Raw genomic sequence first — 16,189 nt, 5'->3', positions numbered from 1 at the left:
TCCTCCTCGAAAGGGCCGCTTTCCCTGATGCTGACCCCTGAACCTGTTTTGGAATTGTCTATCCCCCTGCCTGTGAAATCTGGGATTTTGGTACCTCTGGCCTTGACTATCTCCGTCAGGTGGTCTGTAGGAGGCCCTCCTAGGGTACAGTGTGTGGCGGAAGTCCGACCGTTTGTTTGTTGACGGGAGGATCTTCCGTTTGTTTTTATCTTCTACAAGGAGGGGGTCCAGCGCCGTCCCGAATAACTTTTCCCCAGTGTAGTCTGCGCCGGTTAGGTGCCACTTCATCCGGGATTCCGCCTGCCAGTGATGTAGCCAGAGTAGTCGCCTAGAAGCAACTGAGGAAGACATAGCTCGCGAAGCATACTTTACCGTGTCCAAGGTGGTGTCTGCTGAGAATTGCGTTGCCGCCAGCATCTTGGAAATGTCCTGTAAAAGTCGAACTTCTGATGCTGGAGTCCTATCCCTCAGTTGTTCCAACCACAGGACCGTGGACCTATTAAAGAAAGAAGCAGAGGCAGCCGCCCTGATAGCCCAGGTGATGGCCTGGAACGTTTTGCGCAGGACTATGTCTGCCTTCTTATCCTCAGGTTTGAGGCAATTGGCAGTGTCGCCTGCGACGACCGCTGAAGAGGATGCCAGGGTGACCACCGGGTTGTCCACTTCAGGTACCTGTAGAGCCTGGGCGAAAGACTGATGTAAGATTATAAAATTTTCTTTCATTTCCCCCTGGGGTGGTGAAAGACCCTGGCTTTACCCATTGCGATTTATGCACCTCCATGAACATTTCTGGCGTGGGAATTTCCTCCTTAGCCACAGGGGGCCTATAGAAGGGTCCCTTTTTCTTCTTACTTTTGCCCTTGCCAGAAGACTCAGCTGCGGGCTGGGATCCGGGGGTGGATCCAGGTCCGCTGTTGCCGCTGCCTTACATAGTAAGGAACTGAATAGGGAGGGGGGAAAGAGGCCCGCCACAGTGGAATCCTCCTCTACTTGCGGGTCCTCATCCTCTGAGAATCCCACCTCCTTTAATTCTCCCTCCTCTAGATCGGATGTCTCACTAGCCGTGGATGGGGAGGGAGACCTGGCTTCCCTTGCAGCCGAGGTGCTGGGGCGATCACTCTGCCCCCTGGGAAGCTCCTGAGGGGCCCTGCTCCTGGAAGTCTGGGGCTGCTGAGTTAAGCTGGAAGCCATAACCTGGGCCAGTGCCCTGGCTAGCATGTCCTGGAAGCTGCTGGTGAGGTCAGGCAGCGCGGGCTGGAGTTCTGGTGGCTGGGAATATTCCCTGGGTTCAGGGGATAAGGGTGCTAGGCGAGGACTGGTCGGGCTGGCTGCTCTGCGACCAAAGGGATCCGCTCTCGAGTCCACTGGGGTAGCGGGAGAAAGAGGGGGCGAGATGGAGCTGTGCCTTCTGTGGGAGCCCCCTGGCGATGCTGGAGATGGTGCTCTGGCCTCAGCTCGGGCTGAAGGCCTGCAGGGAGAACGAGATCTGGAGGGGGAAGGGCTGATGGTTGCCCTGTACTCCCTGGTCGAGGCCCTGGTTGTTCTGACCTCCTTCCTGGGGGCTGCCTTTTTGGGGGCCCTGGCCTTAACCCTCCTCACTGGGGATCTGCCTCTAGTGGTCGGTGAAACCACCCTGGAGGGCCCTTCGTCCGGATCCACACCCCCTGGGGCTCTGGACCTGGTGTCCCTGCTCCTGGTCGCCTCCACCATTACTCACGGTTACGGTGCTCACCAAGTTCCTTCCTCTGCAGCCGGCTGTAGGGCGGATTGCCTCCCCGGGGCCCGGATCCGCTTCTCTGCTTTCCTGCCGCTGGATTGTGGCCTCAGCTGCCGGCAGGCACAGACCTGGAATACCCCCCGGATCACCGGCAGGTTAGAGCCCAAAAGGAAGCATCTTCTGGCTTCCTGGTGCCTTGTGAGCGCTTTCAGCGTCCGTAGGGGAACGCTGATCACGCGCTCACCCACGTGCTTCTAAGATGGCGACTGATTAAGATGGCGATCGCTGGAGTCCTCCGGTTCTTCTCACGCCACTGGAAGCCTCCGCAGCGATCCTCGGTGGTTCCCGGTCTTCGCGGACCCTCCTGGGCCCTTCTGGACGTCGCGTGATCGCCTCCTTCGTCCCTGCAGCCTCTGGGACCTTCGCCCTTTTTTAAAACAACCGGCCGGTCACACGGGGCATTTGCGCACGCGCTGGCAAGCCAGAGCTTGAAAAGCGGCGCGGAGCACAGCAGGAGGATGGTGAGTCGATCTGCTTTATCCTTAGTAGTAATCCTGATAGGAAAAAACTCTTGCTGAAAAGGAAAAAACTCCTAAGTTTTCGAAAAGAAGGGAGAGAAAGAGTAACACTCCGTTCAGGCCGAAGACTGAGGTTAATCTGGGTAGCCACAGGAAAGCAGGAGGTGTGGCTTCCAAAAGATTTCCTCAGTCTCCATTAGGCAAGAAGGCTTGGTTAATACCCATGATTACTCCTCCCACACCTTCTCTTCGGAAACACATCAGCTTCCTAATTTGACACTTGTAGAATGGAAAGAAAACAAGGATATGATGGAAATAATGTGCCATATAAGCTTATCTCTGGCAGAGGGTCAACTGCCTGGCTTTCCATGTTATTTACAAGATAAAGTAATAAGATAATTGTTGGAGCTTGTGTGTTGGAGCACAAGATAATGTCTTAAAAATACCTCTGGCAGCAGGTCAACTATCTGTATTGTGACTAGGCCACAGATAAAGAATTTCACCAAATAACCTCCAGATAATGTTTATACCTCTCTTGTAAAAACATATAAAAAGATAGCTAAAGAACCCAAATACTTTGAACTGAGACCTTAAAGGCCTGAGAAAATGCTACACAGCTGGCTCCAGGCTGTGGATGATCTAAAGGACGTGCTCAGATATCTTCAGCTATATAACTGCTACAATAAATAACTTGATCTGAGCCTATTATTTTTGAATGCTCAAACTTAACTTACTACACTTACTTGTTTCATTATCTGCATTGCAGTTTTTAAACTGACCAACCTCAAGTTTCATAGTTTTGGCACTTAATAGCAAAAAGCTTTCTTGTGCTATTACTGAAATTTAGTACTTGTCATCTCTTTCCAAGCTGCTATGGGAAAAATATGGCAGAAAAAAATTAAAACAAAAACACTCATAATATTTCTTGTGCACTTTTATCAAGGCACAATGCAGTTCAGGTGGGGTGGGGGACACCCACTGGTATAAAATTCTATTCCATATAATTAATTTATTGAATCAGTAAAACTAATATTTACAATTAAATAATTATCATGCAGTTTTAAATGAATGCTCTGTAATACTGCAGAATGCATGTATATCCATAGTTAGTATAAAACAAATATTAACTTGAAAATTAGACTAGCTCTATACAATTTGGAGAAATAATGGACATTATAATTTTACAGAAATAAAGAGAAGGATATATCTTATTCCAGAATCATGAGTCAAGGTCCTGATCCCTTAATCTAGATCTGGAAACCAACACCCTGAAAGAAGAAACAGAAAGATGATCAACCAGAAGAACATGATGGATGAGCACGCGTGCAGAAAGAAAAAGAGCAGACCCACATCTAAATGTTGGCAAATGGAAGATTGCAAAGTCAAGTTTGAACATAGCTTAGTTTAGATACTGTGAGAGGTTGTGGAAAACAGTGGAAAGAAGACTAGATGTAAACAAGCAATAAAAGGAAAATCCATTGGTACTTTATCTTAGAAATGACAATTCATATCAAGAAAGCTGAGAAGAAGCTTTTCAAGTCATTCAAAGAGACTCCACTTTCATTATTAATTAAATTGCAGTTTCCAAGATTCTGTATTTATTACCAAAGGGGCATTCAAGAAATGTGTAATCTTGCATCCTTGATCTGACCCCCCTATGTGGGGCTTGACAGATAGGAAGCCAGTAAAGAGTTCATGAATCATAATAACATGATAATATAATATCCAAAACAGTTCAAATAGAATTGGAAAAAGGAATCAGGAATCCTAATGCAATAATCTATGCATAAGCTAATTTATGATCAAAAAAGCTTCAAGTGTAAGATCAACATTGGCAGCCCTCACTGTAAGATTAGTTCCTGGGTATAAGGTCAATTGAACATCAGTCAAGACTGAGGGCAGCAGAAGCAGGCTTGGTGATAAAGATCAAGCCGGAATATGATGTTACACTTCTTATTTATTTTCATCTGTAATTCATAAGTGAATCTCCAAGGTGGAATATTGATAAAATATTCTGTCATAATTAATCACATGCCATCATTATGGAATACATAATGACTGCCAGATCTCAGGTCTAAAATCTGATAGACCGGTTTTCAGCAGTGTAACATTGAAAAATCCAATTATGAATCAGAGCAACCAAGGGAAGTATATGAAAAGTAAACAAAATAGGTCTGAGAAATTGATATCTGAGGGATATCCACTAGTTCCAAAACTATAAACTGCCTTGTAAACTGAAAGCTTGGGAAAGAAAATACATGTCCCAACTGAATGTATGGCCAATCGTGGCCAGGAATCATACCCTATATAGTTTTGCTGCTGTTCAAGTGTATTGAATAAGGTTGCCTTTAGAAGTTAAATGCTGTATTGCTCCAGTGCCTGCATCATGCATATTAGAATGTATCTTGCATAACCCTCCTATTCTGAGCATTGTCAGTCTGTGTGTTACGAAAAGCTCATCTGTGACATTTATATATTGCTCTCAAATTCCAGCTTCACTGGGTGTATCCTCTCATATTGTGATTGAAAACACTTTACTCAATGGTATTAAACTACCGTACAGACTTGTTATACAACTGCAATAAATTAAAAACAGTTTCCAAATACAACAATTTGAAGATGTTTTGGGTTTTTTTCTCCACGAACCATACTGAGAAGCCTGATTTAAACAACTGGGTTACTGTCAGCTCTCCCAGGTAAACCAGACTCGGCACACAACTAGATGAACTAATTCTACTTTACTGTAAAGTTACATTAATAGGAACTTGCAAGTCTGAAAGTGCAAATTCCCACATAACTTTTAATTGCCTGATTCATTAGGGCGAATCCTTCCTTAGTCCCCACCCCCTCCCCAGCTCTTAAGCTACTCAGGGTTTCTGCCTCTCTTGTCTGATTGTTTCCTAGACATCATGTCTTCTTTTCATTCCCCAAGGTCACCCACACATTCCATTAAAGCCACTAAGTTTCTCTCTCTAAATATTCTGTGTTTTCAAAGAATAAAAATAATGAATATTCATGCTGCATCTTTAAATTAATTTCCATATTTGGCACTTGAATCTTTATTTGCTTAATTTATAAATGTTCTAGGTGTTAGCATCTGAGTTACTTCCACAACAGAATAATCAGCTCACCTTAGAGTTCTAATCTTAAGAGTTCTCTCACCACAAACAAATATACACATATAAGAATAAAACTGCTGCAAATTCAGTCATTAATTTTTAGACAAATATTTTTCTTAATTGCCTTTCTCCTGCATAAAACAAATGTACCATTTTTCTGTTGGTTTGTTAGTTTTAGCTTTTGTTTGGTTTTCTGTGGAGATAGCCTTGGTCAATTATTTTCTGTGTGTAGAAATTGACTTTTTAATACCTCTGATGAATCTGCACTGGAAAAAAATCTGGGAAGTATGGGACTCAATGAATAGACTGCACAGCATACAACAAGATTCAGAGATACTCTGAACAAATGGGGCTATCCAGTTGCTTCTGCTTTTGTGATTGTGTTGACATGCAGACAACAATACATATGCATACCTGCTCTTTGTGCCCCCATCAGTGTACACTTGACTTAAAGGCAGCATGAGAGAACACAATATAATATTGTTAGTTTCTGGGCAAGATTTGTACATTTAAAATTCTGTTTAATTTGTACATACTTTAATCTTCTATTATATATTTTACATTGTATTCCATATAGTATGCCTTATTTTAATTGTGATACTGAGATAGTTGAAAAGGAAATGCTGCTGATTTATGGATGTCCTGTTTATGGACTTTCTGTGAGATATATTGGATGCCATAGGGAAAGAATACATTTCTTACATTTTACTTGGTTATATGAAACAAAATCAGGCATGTACCCACCAAAGTTCACTTATTGTTCAACTCTCCAGCTGCAGTGATGCTGGTACCTGAAAAGAAGACAGAAGATGGATTTGAAGAGCATCTTGGTGTTAACTACCTGGGACATTTCTTGTTGACAAATCTCCTCTTGGATACCCTGAAGCAATCAGGAACACATAGCCACAATGCTCGGATTGTCACCCTCTCATCAGCCACCCATTATGTAGGTGAATTACATCTTCATGATTTACAAAGCAGGTATGCAATTTTTTGTCCTAATATTATTAATCCCTCCCACCCACTGAAGAGTATTTATTAGCAGAATAGAGAGGGCCAGCTGTCTTTACATTCTATAACTACCTTCAGATTAAAATATACTAAAAAGAAATGGGAGTTTGCATAGAGAAGATTTGCAGGAGGGAGGCTGCAGAGAAGATCAAAGAATGAAAAATGTTACATAAGCTGGCTTCAGAAAAAATAAAATATTCAAAACATTTTTAACATTATATATAAATAGTCCAGATTTATTTATTTTATGTTGGTTTGCATGTGGTGTTTGCTTATAGAACTTTTAAACAAATTTGGGATGGGAGAAGCTTTGAAATGTCATTTCGCACTTCTCCTCTTGTCGACATTTTCTCTTATCAGTTGTGTTCTGCATTAGACCAGATTTCTTGAACATACTTGCAATTTGACAGTTAATTCTGGCAAGTATTAGTTTTAATTTGTTCCACTTAAATCTCTCTATTCATCTGTCTGCCCAGACCTCAACATTTTGCTACATTTTGATTATGGAATTAATTTGTTCTCTCTCTTGCATCTGTCAACTTTGTACATCTTTGCTTGGTCTTGTTAATCTTACTGCTTTAAAAGAAGATACCATAACAACTGTAGCTATAATTATTGATTATTGGCGATTTAATCAAAATTCCTGACATATTAGTTATTAAGGATAGATGATCTAAAGGTACTTTCTTATACTAAGCAAATTAGTGAAATACAGCCAATTGAATGTAAGCTTCACTATTTATAAATAAAAATTAATCTTTTTCCATATACATACAATTATAGTAATTGTATTAAATGTAAAATTCAAGAGTTTTTTTCCAATCGTCGGTCTCCACAGACATGTTCCCATTTCCATATCTCTATGTTTCTTTTTTGAGTTTGAATTATTAGATTAATAATCCCCCTTCACTTCCTTCTCATTTGGACTAGTTGCATTTCTATACATTAAAATGTCCGTGTGTAGGGGGGGGGGGAGAGAGTTCTCTTTAAATTTGGTAATAATGCCACCTTGTCTCAACTCTTGAAACATAAACTGACCAATTTTTGTAATTTATGTTTTTTAAAAAAACAAAAACAAATGATACCCAATGTTTAATAAATTGCACCAATTTGCAGGAAACTAATGCTAAAATAGTACTATCTGCATAAAAAGCACCATTCCTTCATTATTAGTGGTTCTATTTGTGTATTAAATCTGTTTTACAGAACTACAAAATATCCTATGTATGCTCTCAGTTCCTTATTCCTTAGCAGTGCAAGAATATTTCCATCATTCTTCACATATATGTCAGAAGACTGATAATAAAAATGAGAAGGGTTAAGTCTAGTGTTAGTGTGAAATTAGAATACTTTACAAATTGGTATTAAGTATATATAAATGTACATTTGGGATGTGTAAATTTTTTTCATGATTTATAGCACCCATTTGTGAAAACATACTGCGCATGAGTTACATATTATCTTTCCTCTTTGATTTACTGTACTGATTAGTATTTTCATAGTTCAACAGCTTAGGTCACATAATGTTACAGTTCAATTCATGCTGGTAAAGCTATTGCAGAAAATTTATCACTTATTCTAGTTATTATTTGGAGTCGCATATGATGAATAATAGTCCTAAAACACTGGGTCAAAAACGTATTGTGGAAAGTAGCATTAAACCTTAATGGAGTGAAACAATTCAAACTGTTTGTCAGAAAAAGGTTTTGCTTTCTGTAGGACACAAAGTGCTTGGCCAGAGTTATCATCTGTTGGCTGAAGTATAGAGATTGTTTTTAGACCACACCCAGGGGCATCTTCATCTCCAGTGGTCTTTTGCTTTGAATCACAATAAAATCACACTTTGCTTTAAAATGATTCTGTAGATCCAGTGGGAATAAAGATGGTTTTCTAGGAAGTATTAGTCTAAGCCCAGTTTTGATAGGAACTTCACAGTTCATTTGGAACTTTGGTAGCTGTGTATCAGCATGCTCCACTGAGGACCCCACAGTTTGTGTCTTTCTAATGTATGCAGTTCAGTTCCTATAATTTGCAGCAATGGCTCAACATTCTGGAAGTTAAAATCAGCACATCCAGAAAACGCTCAGATTAGATGTAGTATCCTTTAATTGCAAAATAAATTGATTTCATTTAGGGATGCTGTTCAGAATGGAGGAATTAGATCATTCTTCTTCTCTTCCTCTGTATCTATCACTTTAGTTTTCTTTCTTAATGGAAGAAATATGTTTAGAACATACAATTTTAAGTATTTTGTTCCTGAGTGTGGGAGTAGTTTTTGAAATGTGTTGTAAATCTTCACCTCATGCAAATACTTCTTTTCTTGCTTTCAAAAGCTGAAATAATGTCCTCATTTCATTTTGTAGAGCTTTGGACTAGCACAAGACTTAATGGTAGTTAAATTAATGTATAATTTAGATGTGCAATTTTTTTCTTTACTGCATATCTTTGAAACTGCGTGTGCATATACAAAGGAATAATGTACCTCTATATTCATTCATTCCAGAGTAAAAAATTCTTCTAATGGATAGTTCTCTGCCCTGTTATAAAAGTCCATCATTTACTTCAAAAGAAGTGCTGTAATTTGCATTGAGAGCCTTTATATTTTTTGAAATTATGTGCTTCCTTTTCAAGCAGGAAAACAAGAAGCAGCACTGCCTCATAAGAATCTGACTTCAGATTCTTTAGGATGGGCAAGCAATAAGGTAGCTCCTTTTGTAAAAGCGAAGTCTGTTGAATTTCCCACTCATGGTTTACTCTATGACTGTATATTAAAACATTGCATCTGCACTTATTAAGAGCAATCCTTAATTTCAGTAATTTATTCTATGAATAGCTATTATTGATCTCATCTGTTTCCATTTTTACATTTTACTGTGATAGAGATTTTTTTCCCCCTGCTTCAGTTGTGTCTGATTCTTCAAGACTGGCTGGACAAGTCTCTGCAGATTTCTCGGCAAGATTTGAGAAATGGTTTGCCATTGTCTTTTTCTTACCCCTGAGAGAAAGCGACTATTCCAAGGTCACCCATTTAGCTTTGTGCCTAGGGCAGCACTAGAGCACACATTCTCCCAGCTTCGAGTCTGATATCTTAACCACTACACAAAACTGGCTGTTCATAGATTATATTTCATTTTGCCACATAGTACAATGATTCCTGCCCACATACAAAAAGGATTTGAGGTCTAATTAGTTATTATATCCTGAAACTACCTTGTGCCTTAGTATTTGTTATTGCATTCTCACTATAAGAACATGATAAATTCTGAAGCATAGGAGATTTTGCATCAAAAATATTTATGTTCTGAGTGTGTCCCTGCAGAAATTCTTCCGCCTTCAAAAGCTTTCTTTATGTCTTTGAAATGTTAATAGTTTTAAATCTTTGAAAACTCAAGTACCAAATATTCCTGTATTTATCCGAAGGGGAAAGTATTCCGTGCTTGGTACCCAGAAAAAGCAAAATGCAAACTTTCACACTGCCCATCTTGTTTCTTTTTCAGTTAATATTGCTAAGTGCCTCTGGATTCAGACCAATCCCCTTCACACAATACATATGTGTAAATCACACATTTTAGAACTGTGTACTCATATTAATGCACAATTCTGAAGCCAAAGTCCAAAAATTAAGGGTGGAATTGGGCAAAAAACCCAAGTCAATTGAATCCAAATAATTACATTTAAATGAGGTTATTGTGGGGGATGTATAGATTTCTAAAGAGATTCTCTTCCACTGCCAGGCCCATTTTCTGCATCCTATCTAGGTTCTCATCCAGGTCTCAGTTACACATGCCAGCCTGCTTCCTCATCCACAATCAAATCATAGATGAAGGCAGTCTTACTGTTTATGACCTTGGCATTCAATAGCACTAGTCAGAGCTCAAGTCTAGTGAAGTTCTTAGTGACCTGGTTTAGAGATGAATGCTAAGGCTGAAGGTATAAATCATCAGCCTTGCCATTCCCGCAAGTGGCTGGCCCCAGTTTCTTGCTGTATCTCTCTCTTTGTCCATCATGACCTTAATGAAGCTATGTGGAATCAATTTTCAGCTGGGGGGGGGGGGAAACAAGACCAATTTTTCATTTTTACAATTTGATAGATTTTAATCTATTCATTTTCCAAAATCCATTAAAGCAAATAGGCTTATCATAATCCTGTACCTTTAAAAATAACATGACTCAGGTAACATTAAAGAGTCTTTAATTACAGTATGAAAAAGACTACCCAGATTTGAAAAATTGATTAATGTAAACAGTCTTTTATACTGGCAAGAACATGCAGTTGTATTAAGAAAGAAAGAAAATAAACTGAAAGAACAACTAGCCAACTTCGTTTCGTTGCACTTAGCAGAAACAGAACAGAGAAGAATGATGCATAGAGCTTTAAGATTACAAAGCTGCAGAAGTTCATGATAGTGTGAAAAATAGTTATGTAGAAGATGGGGATTTAAATAGGATTAGAGATATGATCAAAGACATAGAGAAGGCATAGAGAAGGCAAAAGATGAGAAAAAATTTAGCTATACTATATGCTCTAGTGGTAGAGTATACACAATACACTCTAATGGTAGAAGAGAATGATTGACCATGTCAATAAGGAGAAATGTCTGCATATCAAGAAAGATTACAAGAACAAACATTTTTTTTTAAAAAATGTGTACCTGTATTCAAGAAAACTTAGTTATGTAGAACAAGCAAACATAATAATTTTATATGTGCTGTCATCACCATGAATCCTTTAGTTAACACATAGATAAAAGTGAACCAAAAACATTTCAAAGTGTTATATTAAGTGACCAATTTATTTACTAAAACCAACCATACATGCAGTATAATCTGTCTTGTGATTTTAGGAAACAATTCTTTAATAACTGTAGCAATGTTGATAAATGAATACAAGCAATATCTTAGAATGGGGTGGAAAACCTTGATTTTTATGACTTGTGGACCTCAACTCCCAGAATTCCTGAGCCAGAATGCTGGGAGTTGAAGTCTACAAGTCAAGGTTCCCCATCCCGTCTTAGAAAAACCAGCAGCACTCACAATCATATCATACATATTTACTTGATTATGCTGTTTTTCAAGAAGGTCTTGGTCAAATTAATTCAGTATAGCCTGAATGCTCAATATAGTATGAAGTTAGGAGGGATTCATTCCAGAGAAGAGAACAAGTCTCTTTTTAGTTATTTTTCCTTTACTGCAGGAGTGGGGAATTATGACCCTTTTATGACATGTGGACTTCAACTCCCAGAATTCCTGAGCCAGTATGTCTGGCTCAGAAATTCTGAAGTTGAAGTCTACAAGTCATGAAAGGGGAGCATAATTCTTCAACTCTGCTTTACTGGTTAAAAGCAAGTATCTAGACAACTTGATAAGTAGAATAGGCCTGGCTGCTTGGGCATTGTTGCAGAAGTACTTTCATTATATTCAGACAGTAAATACGCCCATGGATACTTCCTTTTGTATACTGTTTGGAATTTATTTATAAATAAACATGTTGGCATATGTGCATGCAAACACAATTAAAGAAATTAAGACCAATATCTGAAAAACACTTGGATTAATATGCTTAACTATAAGTGAATATTAAAAGAAGAAGCAGGTTTGTTGATTTATTTATTGATTAGGATATTCTATACTTAAAACTACAGTAGGTATGCATGTACAGTCATGAGAAGATTAAGGGTAAGTGTACGGATATCTGTGAAATCCATTGTCTTTCCTGAAGGACTTTCTCCATCCATTTTAGTTGAAAGAACAGTTAGTTTTATGCAGTTGCCATGAGTCCTTCATGTTATTCTCAAATAAATATTCCTCTTTTTGAACTGCTAATTTTCAAAATTTTGTGTCACTTCAAAGCTATAGATTTAAATAGTAAGGTATGAGTAGTGTGCAAAAAATAACAAATGAATTTCTCCCCTATTGTCAGCAATTAATTTAGGGATGGTATTATGCTACTCTATTCCAAAATGGCTCCCAGTGCAGTGTGAGTAATCTAGTGTGCAAATACATTTATATAAAGTTTTCTTGCCAACAAAAATAGAATTGCATAAATTGCATAGGTGACAAGAACTGAGATTATTGCCATAAATTATTCCCCTGACAAATATCTCTAGGAAATTAAATACAAGTTTATTTCTATCTGATGAAGTGGAAACACTCAAAACTTTCTTCTACCATTGCTGCATACTTTGTGAAGTGATAAAATATAGACAGTCACTCATGCTTTGCTTTTCACTTTACCTGAACAACTGTACTAAGTTTTCAATTGTTCCAGCTTTATATTTAAGTAAATTATCAGTCTTCCATAGGCAGAACAGAGTGCTCTCAAAACTCATTATGGGCCTGGAAATAATTGTGACCTTCTTAGTCTCCAAATAGCAACTCAGACGTTTAGAGCCTTGATATAAAAATATATACCTTTTTTTATGAGCCAGAAAATCCTGACTCCTGGCAGCAGTAATTTAATTATAGCTCTCTAATTGTAAGCTCTACCCAATTACGTATCTCTAAAGAGGAAGCTCAAACAAAAGTCTTGATAGGTAAAAAGCCTCTAGAAAGTTAGAACTGACATGAAATAGTCCTTGATGTATTATTCCAACTTGTGTCAATCAATATCCATTCATTTTTCCCTTAATAATGAGCAATATTAAGTAGAAGTAGGTAAATGAATGAAAGAACTTAGCACAATAGAAACAGTAATTGAAGCCTAATTTAGATTAGTGCTATATGTTACATTATTTGTCATATAGTGCTGCATCTTTTGTTCAATGGAATATGAAAAAAATGCCTAAAGTACAAGATATTGAACCAGACAAAATAAGTTTCATTCTAAGATAATATATAGTGCATTAGTGCAAGATACTGTTGGAAGAAATGTCCTTCTGGGTTCGGCTCCAAGTGGGGAAAAAGACACTGGAGGCATGCTTAGAAAGATGGTTTTAATGGTAGACAGGGCTACATGGCTTGAAGTCCTGGGGAAAAGGTGATCACATGCTTCCAGATATTGGGTGAAGAAGAAGGGTCGAGGGGGGAAGAAGGCGGGGCTTAGCAGTGAGAAGATGGAGTTTCAGGCTACTCCTGAAATTCCTCTATACCGAAGGATTTTTGGACGGGTTCTTTGAACTCTAGCTGTCCCGGAGACGACAGTGAAGGTGAGGAGAGACCCAGGACCTCAGAGACACCCGCAAGTCTCTGGGGGGGGGGGTATTAACTCCTCGTGCCAATTCCTTTCTGGATTAGCTGCGTGCTAACTGAAACTGCAGGTTGCCCCTAAGAATGGTAGAAGTGATGTCATCTGGTAAGCTGATTTTATTATCCAAGAGAGACTGTTCGCGTTAAAAACTTAAGCTAACTGAAACCAAAGAATAGGGAAATTTAGCGGCGAATTGGCTTTTTTTAATGGATTTATGGCTTGTGGTTACTTTACTTCTTAAATGCTTCAAGAAACTCCTCGACATCCTCCCCCCTCTGACTCTCCCTAAGTGGATCGTAAAATTTATTTTCTACTAATTAGCCCGTCACAATTCGACATTTTTATTACTTTATTACTTGGCTCTGTTTACGATCAGATAAGATTGCACAGCCTGCAAGAGACTAAGAAAAGTGCTTCGAAGTCTGTGGAAAAAAAAAAGAGCTTGCAATTTTTAACTGCGACACATCATGGCGTCTCAAAATACCTCTAAGATTTCATTTCAGATTCTTTTCTCCGCATGTAGAGGGCTTTTTGACTCTTATCAAAGGCTGGAAAGAAAATTGGATCATCTGATTTTAAAATATGAAGTAAAAACTGAGATCGTTGAATGTTTAAATGTTCCTGAAATACAAATGGAAAATGTGAGAAATGGTGTCTGGTCTATCTCAGAGGAAGAAAGGAGGGGGGGAGCTATAAAGAAGACTCATTTAAAGAGACAGAGTGCAGGAGGAATGGAAAATCCACCCTTGAGAATTAAAGTTAACTTGGAAAATTTTACAAGCCCAGGACAACATTATTATTTCATCACTGACATTCAGAGTCCAAAGGTGCGAAAATACCTTCGTCTGGATTTGCTTATGAAAACATTTGGTAAATTTATCCAACGCGTGGCAATTGGCTTGAGAAGACTTTGCTATTGGAGAGACACTGGCTGACAAATGGAAGAACGTAATTTAAAATTAGCTAAATCTGATTACCTTAATGTGTAATAGATATAGCTGAACAATGACTGATATGGATAGTAATATATATAATTTGGAACTGGCTGATAGATTGAAGAATACAATTGAAAACTAGCTAAACCTAATTGTTTTTTTTTGTAACAGATATAGTTGAATAATAATTGATATTGATAGTAATGTATATAATGTGGAGTTGATATGATAACTAACAATTGGATATGAGAAAACATCTTTAGATTATACATAAAGAGTATTAACTACAATAATTATCACTATTAAAAAAACTAAATAAAATACATACAATCAAATGTTAATCAATACTGGGAAAATGTTATGATATATGATATAATTAAATACTATGGATGTCCAGCTAAAATAGGACATGAGGACTTGATGATAATAGACGATTTTATAAATAAGTAAATGAATTGTCAGCATGTGTTATGGATTAATTCTTTAGCATAGCTAAGGATGAAGGATGTTTAAATAACCATAGGTAATTAAAACTGGAGGTATAATGATGTTGATATGGTAAATATTCGAGTTAAGATATTTGAATTAATATGAGTTAATGGAAGAGAAGCACCAAAGCATGTTGTAACCAGTTGATATACTTTTTTTTTTTCATAATAGACACCTGTGTTTTGTTTTGTTTTCCTGTCTTGTCTCTTGTCGTTTTTGTCTTTTTTTGTATTATTTTTATTTTTTATTTTAATTTTTATTTTTTATTTGCCCTTTTTTTTTTTTTTTTTTGATTTTTTCTTTTCCCACCGGTGTGGGCAGGTATTGTTCAAGATTATTACTTTTATTAATATTTTTAAATAATAATTACAGTTAAATGAAAATGGATATATAATAATGCTTGAGTTAATATGAGTTATGTTGGTTGACTGTGGAGGAGATGTACCAAAACTTATCTGTAATTGATTGATACATTTTCTACAGATGTAAAGAAAGATGCTGTACATGTTTTAAATTAAAATTAAAAAACATTTATTAAAAAAAAAAGAAGAAGGGTCGAGGGAAGGGCTTGCAGGGCTTTTTATAATCTTTTCGGCCCCACCTATCTGTTTCCTGTTCATGTGTAAGAAATGTATTCTGATTGGTTGTCAGATTCACATGGGGCCATGCAGGGGCAACACTCTAGGCTGAGTCCAGGTTTGGTTGAATTTTCAGATGCCATGTGGTCAGTTGGGTAAAAGGCCAATATTATCATGCCTTAATCCCATCCCCTGGAGCTGAAGGGGAGGACTCTTTATTATGTAAAGGGACTGGCTCAGGCTTTAATGACTCATGGACAAAGTGGTTGGGGCAGGAAGCTGCAGAGAGAGTTACTTTGTCTTTTTGAAACATGTTTCTTCCTTTTCACATCCAGAGAAACATAATATTCTGCCTTTTCAATATTTCCTAGGATAGTTCATTTTGGGGGAGAGGGCTAGGTGATAACTTCCTACAATACCTTGTACACTATACAAACTCATCTTCCTTAATGCTATCATTCTTCATTCTTTGTTCTATGTAAGATTGTAACCTCATTCTAAGGAGGATATAATTTTAATATAGTTTTTAAAATGTTTGTTTGCTTTGCTGTCATAGATAGCAATCTACAAACTTAAAAATTAAGGTTATTTGTCACATGTTATTAGTTGCGAAGTCATGTCCGATCCCATGGACAA

At 38.0% G+C, this 16,189-nt stretch overlaps 1 protein-coding gene across 2 annotated transcripts in view; it reads left to right on the top strand.

The window, feature by feature from the left end:
* The window catches only part of DHRSX (dehydrogenase/reductase X-linked), a 154,411-nt gene that overhangs the window by 110,740 nt on the left and 27,482 nt on the right, over positions 1-16,189 (top strand). For both annotated transcript variants that reach the window (XM_087726653.1, XM_087726651.1), the window contains exon 5: positions 6,128-6,335. In XM_087726653.1, the coding sequence (XP_087582779.1) occupies positions 6,128-6,335 (208 nt within the window). The remainder of the gene's footprint in view (positions 1-6,127; positions 6,336-16,189) is intronic.

This window comes from Thamnophis sirtalis, unplaced genomic scaffold (genome assembly GCF_051295495.1).
Source record: "Thamnophis sirtalis isolate CommonGarterSnake01/CBP01778 unplaced genomic scaffold, rThaSir2_p1.2 scaffold_12, whole genome shotgun sequence".
Lineage (NCBI taxonomy): Eukaryota > Metazoa > Chordata > Lepidosauria > Squamata > Natricidae > Thamnophis > Thamnophis sirtalis.
This window is presented reverse-complemented; position numbering and strand designations above follow the sequence as displayed.